General features: G+C 42.1%; 1 protein-coding gene across 7 annotated transcripts in view; it reads left to right on the forward strand.

Annotated features, from left to right (window-relative positions):
• TNPO1 (transportin 1) overlaps window positions 1–14,676 on the forward strand; it is a 162,107-nt gene that overhangs the window by 108,365 nt on the left and 39,066 nt on the right. For all 7 annotated transcript variants that reach the window (XR_008445279.1, XM_054031249.1, XM_054031247.1 and 4 more), the window contains 4 exons: window positions 4,987–5,212; window positions 7,925–8,096; window positions 13,667–13,753; window positions 14,469–14,576. Coding sequence is in view for 6 of the 7 variants with exons in the window: in XM_054031249.1 (XP_053887224.1) it covers window positions 4,987–5,212; window positions 7,925–8,096; window positions 13,667–13,753; window positions 14,469–14,576 (593 nt within the window). In the remaining variant the exon portion in view is untranslated. The remainder of the gene's footprint in view (window positions 1–4,986; window positions 5,213–7,924; window positions 8,097–13,666; window positions 13,754–14,468; window positions 14,577–14,676) is intronic.

Below are 14,676 nucleotides of genomic sequence, written 5' to 3' on the forward strand. Positions count from 1 at the left end.
AGTCCCAACACAGTGCCGAATCTGATGCGGGGGGCAACACAGCGTGCCCTGATGCCCAAAGAGCCATCCACAGACAAGCCAGGGGAAGCAGACCCTCCCCCTACTTTGCAGTCATCTTTGTTGTCTCCGGACCAAGCAGTGGTGGGCCCCTTGCAAAGGCAAAATGGAACTTCAGACCCATTCTGGACCTGCGCTGCCTCAACAAGTCTCTCAAGAAGTTAGTTTCACATGGTGTCTCTGGCCTCCATTATTCCCTTCCTGAATCCAGGAGACTCGTATGCCACCCTTGAACTAAAGGACGCATATTTCCATTTTCCCAGGGGACAGGCATTTGCTCCGTTTTGTGTTGGACCACCGCCATTTTCAATTCAAGGCGCTGCCCTTTGGTCTCTCGTCCACCTTGAGAGAGTTTACGAAGTGCATAGCACCAGTGACTACTTACCTGAGGCGTGCAAATTTATCCATACCTTGAAGACTGGCTAATAAAGGGCTGGTCCCGGGATCAGGTGCAGCGGCATCTCAATCTGGTTTGCTCCAACTGTCGCGATCTGAGGCTGTTGATAAATTAGAAGACCTCAATCTGAATGCCTGTACAATGCTGAGTTCATTGGAGCGGTCCTCCCTGAAGCTCTGTTCCAAGACATGGCGGACCTGATCTCATGCATGCAAGCCCGCCCTCTCACTACTGCGCTCATGTGCCTATGATCCTGCACTTACATGGTCCGGCATGTGCGGCCCTGCCTCAGGCCCCCTACAGGCTTGGCTGGTGTTGGTCTATGTCCCCAACAGACAGAGAATGGACTGTGTGATCAAGGTCCTGGACCATGTACTGTCGTTACTCACATGGTGGCGGAATCCTGCATCGGTGTTGGAGGGGATTCCCTTCATGGCGCCATCCTTGTCAGTGACCCTGGTCTCTGATGCCTAGGACCTTGGGTGGGGAGCCCACCTGGGCAAGCTCAGCATGCAAGGTCGTTGGTCGAGTCACGATAGCTCCCTGCACATCAACGTCAGGGAGCTCTGAGCAGTTCTCCTGGCCTGCAAAGCCTTCCTACCTCACATAAAAAGCACGGTGGTCCAGGTCCTGACCGACAATACACTGTCTATGTTCTGTTTCAGAGTAGCAGCCGTGTTAGTCTGTATCCGCAAAAAGAACAGGAGTACTTGTGGCACCTTAGAGACTAACATTTATTAGAGCATAAGCTTTCGTGGACTACAGCCCACTTCTTCGGATGCATATAGAGTGGAACATATATTGAGCACACACACACACACCATGAACAGGTGGGAGTTGTCTTACCAACTCTGAGAGGCCAATTAAGTAAGAGAAGAAAACTTTTGAAGTGATAATCAAGATAGCCCAGTACAGATTGTCTGTACTGATCTGTACTGGGCTATCTTGATTATCACTTCAAAAGTTTTTTTCTCTTACTTAATTGGCGTCTCAGAGTTGGTAAGACAACTCCCACCTGTTCATGCTCTCTGTATGTGTGTGTATATATATCTCCTCAATATATGTTCCACTCTATATGCATCCGAAGAAGTGGGCTGTAGTCCACGAAAGCTTATGCTCTAATGAATTTGTTAGTCTCTAAGGTGCCACAAGTACTCCTGTTCTTTTTGCTTCTATGTTCTATAGCAACTAGCAAGGTGGGGCCAGGTTGTCTGCCCTTTGCCAGGAAGCCCTCAGGCTCTGGAACTCCGGTATACAACACAGCATCCATCTTGTAGCCACACCTCCCCGAGGCCAGGAATGCTTTGACAGATTGCCTCATCAGGACCTTCTCGTCTTGCCACAAATGGTCCCTCCATCTGGAAGTGGCTAGCTTTGTCTTCCAGAGGTGGGCCTGTTCGCGTCCAGCACATATTCTGCTTGTTCTGGGGGATCGACAGAGGCTCCCTATCGGATGCTTTTCTGCTCCCATGGTTAGGGCTCTGTTGTATGCCTTCCCTTCTGTGCCACTGATTCACAGGGTCCTCATGAAAATCAAGCAGGACAGGGCGAAGGTGATCCTCAGCACCAGCTTGGCCCTGCCAGTGCTGATTCGGCACTCTGCTGAACCTCTCAGTGGCTGTTCTGTTATGGCTGCCGCTAAGGCCGGACTTGCTGTCCCAAACCACGGCAGTCTTCTGCATCTGAACTCGGAGACACTGCACTTGATGGCTTGGCTGCTGCATGGTTAAATGTGGAGGAGCAGGAGTACTCGGCTGCTGTCCAGCAGGTTCCGTTGGGCAGCAGAAAGTTCTCCACCAGAATGATCTACTTGGCCCAATGGAAGTGGTTTGCTTATTGGACCTCGAATAAAGGTATTCGGCCTGAGCAGGTCTCGTTGTAGTTGATTCTGGACTATCTTCTGGACCTCAATCTCGAAGACCCGTCCCTTTCGTTTATCAAGGTCCACTTGGTCGTTATTTCGGCCTTCTGTCTGCTGCTTGAGGGTAGGTCGGTTTTCGCCCAGGACATGACTGTTAGGTTCCTCGAGGGCCTTGAGCGCCTTTATCTGCACGTTGGGGACCCTGTTCCGCCATGGGACCTGAATCTTGTGTTGTCATGGCTCACTGGACCCCCTTTCGAGCCTTTGGCTTCCTGCTCTCTCCTTCTCCTATCCTGAAAGGTTGTGTTACTCGTTGCGATAACATCTGCCCACCAGGTGTCTGAGATTAGGGCGCTTACCTCGGAACTGCCCCATACGGTCTTCTACCAGGATGAGGTTCAGCTGTGGTCACACCCAGCTTTCCTGCCCAAGGTGGTCTCTGTTTCCTATGGGCCTGGACATTTACTTACCTGTCTTTTTTTCTAAAGTTGCATAAGTTGGAGGAGGAGCGTAGATTGCACTCCCTAGACGTCAAGAGGGCACTAGCCTTCTGCATTGAAAGGACCCCAAGCCATTCTGCAAGTTGATGCAATTATTCATCGCGGTGGCCAACAGGATGAAAAGTTGTCCAGTGTCCACTCAACGAGTTTCTTCTTGAATCACTGCCTGCATTCACATACGATCGGGCCAGGGTTCCACCTCTGGCGATCGTAACTGCCCATTCAACCAGGGCGCAAGTCTTTTCGGCAGTTTTCCTTGTCTAAGTGCCTATCCAGGACATCCGTAGGGGGCCACCTGGTTGTCCGTCAACACATTCACATCCCATTATGCACTTACCCAGCAGCCCTGGGATGATGCTGGCTTTGATAGAGTAGTACTGCAAGCTGCTAGACAGAACTCCGAGCCCACCTCCGATGATACTGCTTTTGAATCACTTAGAATGGAATCGACATGAGCAAGCACTCAAAGAAAAAATGGTTACCTACCTTTTTTGTAACTGTTGTTTCTCGATGTGTTGCTCATGTCCATTCCATTACCCACTCTCCTATCCCTCTGTTGGAGGAGCTGGCAAGAAGGAACTGAGAGGGTGTAGGGTTGGCAGTGCCGAATATACCAACACATGAGCGCAGCACTCGAGGGTGCTACAGCCAACCCTATGGATACTGCTAAGGCAAAAAATCTGACAGCTGTGCACATTGGCCCGCGCACACCTTGAATGAAATGGACATGAGCAACACCTCTTGAACAACAGTTACAAAAGGTAGGCAACTGTGGTGTTTTTTTTTTTTTCTAATCACATTAAACATTTAGCTTGGCCTGAAATTAATAACTTGTTTAGTTTTTGGACAGTTGACCACTCTGTTTTTTTTTCTAATTAAACTCAAAGAAAATTTGAAAACTCTTACAAAACCACTGGAAGAGATACTGGTGCCCTAATACCCTATAGTGCTGTAGTTAGAGGATTCACCTGGGATGTAGGAGTTCCAGATTCAGGTCCATATTCTCCCTGATTTGGAGCAGGGATTTGAACCTTGTGGATGAGTGATCCGAACTACTGGGATACAGGGTGATTGTGGGGTGAGTCTCTTTCTCCTGTTGAAGCTGTTCTATTTCGTTTAAATACTTAAACATTAATTGGCCCAGAGGGAGTGAGAGTCACTCTATCGTCCGGTGGGTAGGGGACTCCCTCTCCACCTTTTATTTATTTATTCTAGATGAAACTATTAGAGGAATTCATGTCGAATTCACAGATAGGTTTTGGTCAACTCTGAACTGCAGTTTTGGTAAATAAACTGTTTGTCCAGAATTTTTCACCTAGCTCTACTTAGTTGTATTGCTTAATGGCAACATTCTTTAATGGATGTCTTGTTTTGTCAAGAGTCTCTTGCATAAATGCCTACTCCTGCTCGTTCATCATCATTCCTGTCTTGCTCAACATGTAGCACTGATCTTGTCTGTCTCTCCCTACCTCTGTTCACCCACTCTTTCTTCCCCCTTTTTCCCAGAGCTCCCAAGAGAGGAAAAGAAGGTCCTAACTATGTAGTGCACCTGTGGACTAAGAAATATGGTACTAGTTGCTTGGGCTGAAAGCAGTTAGGCAGCTCTGCTCCCTGCTGCTGCTCCTTGGAAATTGAAAGGGTAGGAACAGTGCTAGGAATGGTCTTGATCTCTGTTTTGGATACTTCCAATGGAGAGCAGTGAGGGAGTAGGACAGCCTAATTCTCCTTAACACAGGAAACTGGCAGTATTAATGATCCACCATTAAGGAGCAGACCCGTAGGGAACTGTAGCCCATATTCTTATAACTGAGGCGCTAACCTTCTGTGTCTTCTCAAACAAAGTAAATTAACACAAACTTGCAAACTAATTTTATTAAGCAGATGTGCTTGTTAAACTACCGTTCGCACACCAAGGCTTTTGAGTATCATGGGAGCAGTGGAAGATATTGATAATTTTGAATGAAAATGGATTGACAAGTTGCAAAAAGTAATAAATGGTTGTTGAACACATAGTACGGCCTTCCAGGCATGATAAGCCTGATTGCATATTGGTAAGATTTAGTCTCTCTTTTGGCACCTTTCAGAGTGTCTCAATAAAGAGAGAAATATTAAGCCAGAGTTATTTTAAGCCTAACAGCACTATTTTACTTTACATATTTTTGTGTTTGTAGGTTGCATGCAGGGTATGATTCCATATCTTCCTGAACTAATCCCTCACCTTATTCAGTGCCTCTCTGATAAAAAGGCTCTTGTGCGCTCCATTACATGCTGGACTCTTAGCCGCTATGCACACTGGGTAGTTAGTCAACCCCCAGACACGTACTTGAAGCCATTAATGACAGAGTTGCTAAAACGTATCCTTGATAGCAACAAGAGAGTACAAGAAGCTGCCTGCAGGTAAGTCAAGAAAGTTATTGTACTTGGTTTGCATAAAATAAGTACTTTAGTAACTACTTTAAAAAATAAATAAAAAGGCCTAAATTCTTTTTTAAATATTTTTTTTTCTGTATAATGAACTTTACTCCAAATGTGGTAGGATTCATAAGTCCCTCTTGGTGATTTTAGTTCATTTTGAGATGTCCAGTTTGATCTCTAAATGTGTTGATTACTGCACTAAAGAACTTTAGTGCAATAAGGGAAATTGTCTGTATGCAGTACCTGATTTTCATTAAGTGGTAATTTTGATGTTGCCTTAAAAAGAAAGGCTAACTTTGTTACTGATTTGCATTCTTGTATGTGCAAGATCAGTGGCAATGAAAATGGAAGACAACTATTGCTATAATAGATCTAGTCTATTTACATAATTCTAACTCAGGATTTCTGAAATTGTGGGTCACAACTCTTGCAGGGGTCACGAAAGGAAGTCTTGAGAGGCTGTGCAATAATATAACTTCATTTGTATTTGTATTCCCCTGATGCCTAAAGGCAATAGCCAGGATCCAGAGCCCCATTGTGCTAGGTTCTATACAAAATTGAATAGACACATCCTTGTGCAAACGAGCTTACTCTTACAAAATAGAGAGATGTTAACAGACACAAGGTACTACAGCAAAATATTTACAAGTAGAAAACTTGTTAAAATGTTTTCCTTTTTGTTTATTTCCCGAAACCTACCCGCCTTTTCAGCCAATCTGATCTGCTGCTTACGTAAAATCCTTTCTCCCTGCCCTCTTATAGGGATAACTTTCCATCCTTTTATAGAATGAGCCAGAACCTGCTGATGTCAGAATGTCCACTTCACAAGTTTTTAACCCACAAACACAGCATAAAGTGCAAGTAATCCAAACTGGCAATGGCAAAATGTACAGTTAGAGGTCCAGTGGCTGTAATCACAGAGGACCATGGGCAGTGATAAAGGGGTAATTGGGAAAGTTGGATTATTTCATGAAATGGACAGTGGCGAGCTGTCATAGTGATGGCTTGTAAGAAAAAATATAAAGCAGCATGGTTTTACGTAGATTGAGCCAATACCATGGGTTGTAGTATATTCTGAAGTGCTGGCTGCTAAGAGTATGAGCCCTTCAGAGTTGCTGCAGCATTTAGAAATCAAACATCCTTTGAAAAATAATCCCGAGAGTGAGTTTGTGAAAAATGTGAAGCCTTGGGAAATCAACAAGGATTGGTTATTCAAATTGGTAGTGTCAATAGGAATGTCTTCAAGGCATCTTATTTGCTATCTTTACAAATTGCACAAAAGTATAGGATGCAGCGTTGCAGAAAATGTTATTCCCTATGCAGCAGAGAGGATTTCAAGGCCTGAAGCAGCTACCGTACTGAAAAGTGCCATTGTTATATAATACTGTCTATTTTCAGATCTGTGTAATTTCTACATAACCCCAAACATAAAACTTGTCCCTTTGCCAATAAGAAATGTCTTGGGTATCCCCAGCCCGAGGGGCAGTTGTACCTGTACAGTTCTAACCCGCTTGCTTTTAATGCCTCTTAGGAGGAATACCTGTAGGTACCAAATAACATAATCACTGCCCACCTACAGTGTGCTATGGTTCCATTGTGATGTAGGAAAATGGCCGTTCTATAACTGAGAGTAGTAGTAGAGGGGCATGATCACTTTTTCTAAAGGGAGCAACTTTTTAGCATCCAGGACAGACTGTAGTATATTAATCTGTACTTTTTTGACCCAATCCAGGCCAATAAAATCTTTGCACTATCCAATCATGCGTGTTCTTTCTTCCATAAATGTGTCTGTGGAATGGCATGTTCCATCTCTAGGACCATTTCCCTACATGTTTAGGGATTTATTAATTGATTCCCTTGGGGCCTAACTGCATATAGTGTGTGTCTATGTAAAACTGCTCTATTTTTCCCAAAACTGGAAAAAAAATCTGTTCCCTCTACTGGCTCATCATTTGACTTTTGCCACTTCTGCTCTCCACATCTGTTTTTTATATCCATTTTGTGTTAGATCGTGAGCTTTTGAGGGCAGGAACTGCCTCCTCATTAGGTTTAGACATTGTCAGGCACAGTGGAGTTGGGGCCTCTAGGTGCTGCTATAGTACAAATAACCCATTATATATCCGAAATGATGAACAGCTATTGTTAGAGTTCCCGCTGCTTCAGTTAACCCACTGCAGCTAAATTTATAATAGTACTTCTGGTTTTCCCCATTTGCATGATAGGCTTTAAGAGAATGTATCTGAATTTTATGTTCACCAGAAATGTTAAAATTGGGCCTCTTTAAACTTTTAGTTGAAAGGTTTGGTTTCCTGGATATCCGTGCCATTGTAGAAACACATTTCAGAATAATTTTAAAGGGGCAAACTGTTTAAGGATACGTCTTCACTTTGAGTGGGGGTAGCTCAAGGAGACCTGTTCAATCTAGCTATCATTGAGCTAGTGTGCTAAAAATAAAGTGTAGCAGGGCAGGGGCTAGTTGCACCAAATGTGCGCTCATCACAGATGCTAGGTACATGGGTTGGTTAGGCCTTGCAGATGCTTTCACTGCTGTGGCTACGTTCTATATTTTGTACACTAGCCCTCATTGAGCTAGCGGGAGTATATCTTGAGCTGGAAATCCCATCCAAACCCTAAATGGAAATGTCACCTTAATTATATTGATTTAACAATCTGACTTCTTGTTTTGCCCCTTAGTGCCTTTGCTACTCTAGAAGAGGAGGCTTGTACAGAGCTTGTTCCTTACCTTGCATATATACTTGACACTCTGGTCTTCGCATTTAGTAAATACCAGCATAAGAATCTTCTCATCCTTTATGATGCCATAGGAACTTTAGCAGATTCTGTAGGACATCATCTAAACAAACCAGTAAGTATAATTTGTATTCTGTATAAACCACTGTCCTAGTGAAACAGTAACATCATGACTATCCTACTGCAGTACAGTTTATAAGATTTTAAATGAAATCTTTATTAAAATCTATATAATACAAAAAATCCTGACTTATTTTTCTTTTACACTGCTGCAAGGATGCACTTGGATTACTGAGTATACTAATATTTTCTGTTTTAAATATAGGGAGTCATATCTATAGAATCTTTCAAAAAAGAACACGTTTAATTGCAGTCAGTGTATAGGGTTAGTGAAATGTTAAGTTTGTGATATTGAATTTCTTTAAACCTAACTCTCATTGTACTACTTTTGACTAGGTGGGGACTTTAATGAGAACCTTAAAATATTAAACCATACTCAGCATTGTGCCTAGCCTGCATTTTTTAAAAATGTCACTCAATACCATGCTGAAACCTAAGGCTGCTTGACCTACAGATGCTCATGTACTAAGGCTGTAGAACCCTGCATAGCAAAAAGACAAGTCTCTCTGTCAACTCCTCCTTTCAAAAACTATTAGCTATGTACAGGTTGTGAATGTAAATGCTTCAAAAGGCAGGAGATTCTTAAACTTTCCATCACCAGCCAATTATCTGTTTAGTCATTTTCTGTGGGGAAGAACTGGACTACTGAATATGGGGCTTTCTCATTGTATTTCCCCCTCGCCCCCTTCAAGGTTTGTAGTGTTTACACTCTTGACACTGAAGCCAGGTGAAATAGACTTTTGCCCTACCGTGCACATGAGTTCATGAAATAGTGTTGAACTATTCTCTCATTCCTTTTGGAAGGCCCTTGCAGTGGAATACCGGTGCAAATGTAGATGACATTTACGCTGTGTCCTGGAGGACCTTACTTGGATTCCCAATTACAGTAATTTCACCCCTTTGATAGACATTAGGTGGTTGAGACGGTTGCAGTTTGGGAATCTGAAGGAATGGAGGGAGTTAACTTCTAAGGGATTGGGTGTTTTGATCCCTGTATTGATAGGCATAATGATTCTTGGCAGTAACATCACATTCCAGACATAAGTAGCTTGTGTTTCAGTGGTCTCATCTGAGTGTCTTGTTTTAGGAATGTAAGGCATCAGTAGACAGCAGTTCTACTTGTTGCTTCATGTTGTTTGCTATATAATTGGTGTTCAATAAGATAATTGCCATCCGTAACATTGGGACTAGAGGAAGACTAGCATTGTTGTTAATACACTGGGCTATGAGACTTTGGACAAGCCACTTCACTTCTAGATGCCTCTGTTTTGCCAGTAAAATGAAATTGCCTTTTCTCCAGACAGGCACTTGGTTCAGCACAAGACAAAAGTTAATTGGGGGATAGTGATGTGTTCAATGTCAGAAATAGGAGGTACACCACTTGAAAACTGGATTTGTGTGTACTTTCCTTGGGGTTTTTTTGTTTTTTTGGGGTTTTTTTTGTTTTGGGATGGGTTTGAAAAGTCGCTTTATATGGGTAATGGGATGAGATTTAGGTGTGCCATATTGGAGACCTGAGTTCTGTTCCAAGTTCTGCCAGACAAGATGCAACATCTGTCTACCTATAAATGGGGGAATGAAACTTCCCTGCCTTAATAATCAAAGCCTCATGCCCTTGCCTTATAAAGATTTGTGAAGTGCACAGCATTAACATCAGTCAGTGGGTAAGGTGAGACTGCAACTCGTGGAATGCTGGCTCCAAACCCATGCTGGCTCCAAACCCATGCATCTTCCCCTACACCTAAGGGAGTTGTGGTGTTCAGGAGCAGCGCAGCAGGGGAGAAAGAAGAATCTGTTCTTCTATGTTCTGTCTGAACCTCTAGTTCTGTGTGCATTGAATAGATGCACTGCAGGAGAGTGAGCGGGGCCTGGAAGTATGCATGTGTTTGGAATGTTCTTAAAATTCAGTTACAAGTAATCCATGTGTGCAAATGGAATTTTTTGTTTCCCCCTATGGCTCATCATGAAACCCATGCAATGTGGTTGAATGAAGAAAACAATACACCTTTTTGACTCAAGGGATATCCTGAAAGCCGAAGGTTATAATGGAAAGTGTTAAAGGTTGCTGCTTCTGTTCCTGTAGCTGTAGTATGGAGAAGATTAGGTGCTTCTGTTTACACTTTCTCACATAACATGAATGTTCCCTTGTCCTTGTATCTGACTAGCCCTCATCAAATTAGCGGTAAACTTGTGCACTGAACAGTAAGGGTTTATAGAAATGTCTGTTTAGTCCTGTTTTTGAACTCTACCATGGAACTCCATGATATCTTTGTGGCAACATGTTCCACGGGGGGGTGGGTGTGTGTGTGTGTGTGTGTGTGTGTGTGTGAAACAGTAAAAATATTTTTACTGCCTTTTCAGTTTCCTTGCCATTATGGGGATCTACACCTTCTTTTGAGTCATCTGATACTGGCTACTGTTAGCAACAGCATGGAGTGGATGGACCCCTTAGAGGCTTCGGCTCATGATGAATGCTGCCCCCACTGCTCCCCTTGCTATGTTATAGACCATGTCTAGTTCTCTTTCCCCTTGATCCCATCACTTGTCTGTCCCATTTTATAGGACAAGACTGTTATAATCCCAATACAGTCTGGATATTGTTACAGCTAATCTTATAGCTCCCCATTCTTTAAGCAACTATGAGCACTTCAAAATATTCAGTGTCTCAGTATTCCAGTTGAGACTTCTTTGTCTCTGTCTTACAACAGATATAGTCACATGTCCATCTCAAAAATTCCTGCAACTTGCCATTGGCCTGCAGTATGCTGTGGCCCTTTAGTGTAGTACCAGCCCTGAAAGGTTCTGTCTGGCTCCAGAAACTTGATTCTTTCTTACAGTATCTTCTTTGACTGAGCTGTATTATCAATCAGCAAAAGCAAATTCATTCCAACTCAGTGAATGATTTATCTGGGAGCACTCTGGGAGACTGCCTCGATGTTAGTCTCCCATTTTCTGAGAGAGCGCACGCCATTGATCTAGCAGGGTATCAAAGCGGATCCCAAGATCCTGATGTGCTCCAGCTACTTGGAATCTTCATCTTGTTAGAATACTTAAGTTAGGACCTGTGGATGACTGAAAATGGAGGGGAAAGCAAAGATAAATGAAGGAATGCTGATCCTACCTAGTGTCTCCCAACTGGTTTCACATATTGTAGAAATGCTAATTCAGAGTGCCATCAACCAGGCTTTTCATTCCCCTGCTTCACCTTCCAGACCTGTTGTCTCAGGTGGAAGTAATCGTACTGTTCCAGATGCTCTATCTTATATTCTAATTTGTGAGAAGTGGCTCTTGAAACAGCTGGGCTGACTGTCATGGTGATGGATGCTGCTGAGGTGAAGAGAGCTGTTTGCCACCTGGGTTGTTTACTTCATCTTTGATCAGTTTGGGCTGGTGGTTGGCCAATGTATGCTCTTTCTCAGGTCTTCAAGTTTCTTAAACCAGTGTTAGGTAAGGGTGTCTCAACCTGCTGAGAAAAGTTTAGCAGTAGGAGCTATTAGGACAGGAATAGTAAATAGGTGGACTGTGGGTCAAATCCGGACTGTCAGGTGCTTTTGAATGGACCCTGAAATCTTTTTATTATCATTGTTATTGTTTATTATTTTTCTCTGGAGTCTAGACCAAGAAATTTGGACCTAGACAAAAATAATTGACTACACCTGTATTAGGAAATACCTCTTGGCTCTTAGTGTCCAACTTTCAGGGCAGTAGAACAGAATTCAGTTAAACTTAAACATGCCATCCTTAGAAACTAAATGCAAAGCTTAGTAGGCTGTCCACTTGCCCCCTCAAGTCCCTAATATCTGCATCCTTATGACTGGCAATAAAATTGTCCTTTCTGTTGACTGCTACCTCTCTGCTGAGAGTGGTTGAGCCAACAGCCCTCCCTTGTTGCTTCCCCTTCTTGTCTTTCTCCATGTTGTCTTCTGGTTCCCAGCATCATCTCCAAAATTAGTGTCCTGATTTCCTGTGGAGCTAAGGATTAATTTCCCTTCCTATTGTCCTCTGCCAGCCTTATTTAAGGGATATGGCTTGGCACTCCTTAGGTGGAGTCCTGAACTTTTACTTATGTAGTAGTGTAGGATCTGACACCATGTTTGTCCTATAATATGGGCCCAAGAAAGAATGGAAAACAGACAGCTGTATCATTAATAGGACGATTCAGAGAGAATATGCCTCAGAGAAGAACTGTCAAGCAGCCTCTTGGTATATCTTGGCACAGCTGATCTTCCATCAGGGCACCTTTTTAGGCATAGGTTCCTGAGTGTTATAGTCCAAAGATACCCCACTAGTTATCATGACATGATTGATTGATACTGTTATTGCTGGGCAATGCATTTTTAGAGTATATGAGTGAAATTCTGGTCACACTGAGGTCTGTGGTAAAACTGTTCATTTCAGTAGGGTCAGGATTTCACCCTATATTTTTTCAAGTCCAGAAAGTTAGATTAAGTAAAACTTTTTATACTGGGTGCATTGTAACTTTACAATAGAAAAATATTTCCTGTGTGTAAACAGTACACTTTTAATTATGATCACTTAGCTGATTTTGGTCACACACGTAATGGTGTGTGTATGTGGTGTGGAAATAACCTTTGTGGAAGTCTCTATATGGATTAAACTATAACATGGGAAAACTGAATCTCATAGAATAAATGCAGAAAGAATGAGGAGTACTTGTGGCACCTTGGAAACTAACAAATTTATTTGAGCATAAGCTTTCGTGGGCTAAAACCCATTTCGTCTGATGCATGCAGTGGAAAATACAGTAGGAAAATATATATACACAGAGAACATGAAAAAATGGGTATTGCCATACCAACTGTAACGAGGGTAATTAATTAAGATGAACTATTATCAGAAGAAAAACAACTTTTGTAGTGATAATCAAGATTCTAAAAAATTATCACTTGTCACTACAAAAGTTGTTTTTCTTCTGCTGATAATAGCTCGCCTTAATTACCCTCGTTACAGTTGGTATGGCAATACCCATTTTTCATGTTCTCTGTGTATATATATTTTCCTACTGTATTTTCCACTGCATGCATCCGACGAAGTGGGTTTTAGCCCACGAAAGCTTATGCTCAAATAAATTTGTTAGTTTCCAAGGTGCCACAAGTACTCCTCCTCCTTCTTTTTGCTGATGCAGATTAACGCGGCTACCACTCTGAAACAGAATAAATGTATGTTACTGAAACTGCCTCTAATGAGCAAAGTTGTCTATGATGGTGTATCTATTGGCACCTAATATATAGTGGTAAAAAGGTAAGCTTTGTTAATACATTGATGTTTCCTAAAATCTAATCTGAGAAATATCAAATTGTGAACTTATTATGAAACTTTATTAATAGTCATGCAGGAGAGACAGTTGTTTACAATTATCACAGTTGAAACAATCGTAGTAATTTCACCATTGATATATCATAAGGACCTTTTTTGTAAAAGAGAAAATGTGAGGTGAGATGAGAAGTGATCATGTGTTCCAGACTTCTGAGTTAGAAAACTTGGGTATTTTGGAATTCAGTATTTCAGCAGTTAATCAACAGTGTTTTTCCTCACTACAAATAGGAATATATTCAGATGCTAATGCCTCCACTAATCCAGAAATGGAACATGTTGAAGGATGAGGATAAAGATCTCTTCCCTTTATTAGAGGTAAATGTTACGAAGTATTTTGGTGTGAAATTGTATAGGTTATCTAATCTCTGTTCTACTAAGTTGATTTTGTGTTATATATGTTTAATATAAAGCAGTCTGGATTTTATTGTGAGGGATCTTTTAAGGATCTGAATTATAATTGTGCATAAATTAGTGTAGCTTTTACAAGAATGATCCTTTCTTCTGAAACGACTTCAGGTTGGGGGTGTGACTGTAGAGATTAGGCATAGTGGTAAAAATGTTAATTATGGAAAAAGCCATTTCTGCATAACTCATTCATTTTGGCTGGAAAGAGATAAATTTCCCTTTTCTGTGATTTAAAGATATAGCCATTGGGGAATATCTCTTCCCAGAGCAAAGATTTTAGGTTAGTTTCGCTGGAGTCCTTGTGGTGTTCTCCTACAGCATTTTTTACTGCCCATCTTTTATTCCCACAACTTTGCTCCCATAGAACAACTTGGAGGCGCTCCCAGTTGGACACTGTCAGCCATCTCCTGTAAACTGAACATTCCCCTTCAAAATCTGTGGCATGAAAATGATTTGCCCAGTCCTAAACCCAGGTTTTCCATAACGGTAGCATGTTCTACTATTGTCTGAAATAGTGTCTGCCCAAAATGGTTAATTTTTTCTCTTTACTATATTTTAAGTAGGGCCTAGTGAAAGAAAAAGTATACATTTTCATCATCACGTGTACATTGCTTTTGTATTCCAGTGCCTGTCTTCGGTTGCCACTGCCTTGCAATCTGGCTTCCTTCCATACTGTGAACCCGTGTATCAGCGTTGTGTAAACCTGGTACAGAAGACTCTTGCACAAGCCATGGTATTTTTCTATTATTCCCAGGATTTGTAGATGCATTGGGTATGCAACTGCTTGTGTATTACACTGGGATTTATAACATATCCATCAAACAACATCTGAT

This window comes from Malaclemys terrapin, chromosome 6, assembly GCF_027887155.1.
Source record: "Malaclemys terrapin pileata isolate rMalTer1 chromosome 6, rMalTer1.hap1, whole genome shotgun sequence".
In the NCBI taxonomy this organism is placed as follows: domain Eukaryota; kingdom Metazoa; phylum Chordata; order Testudines; family Emydidae; genus Malaclemys; species Malaclemys terrapin.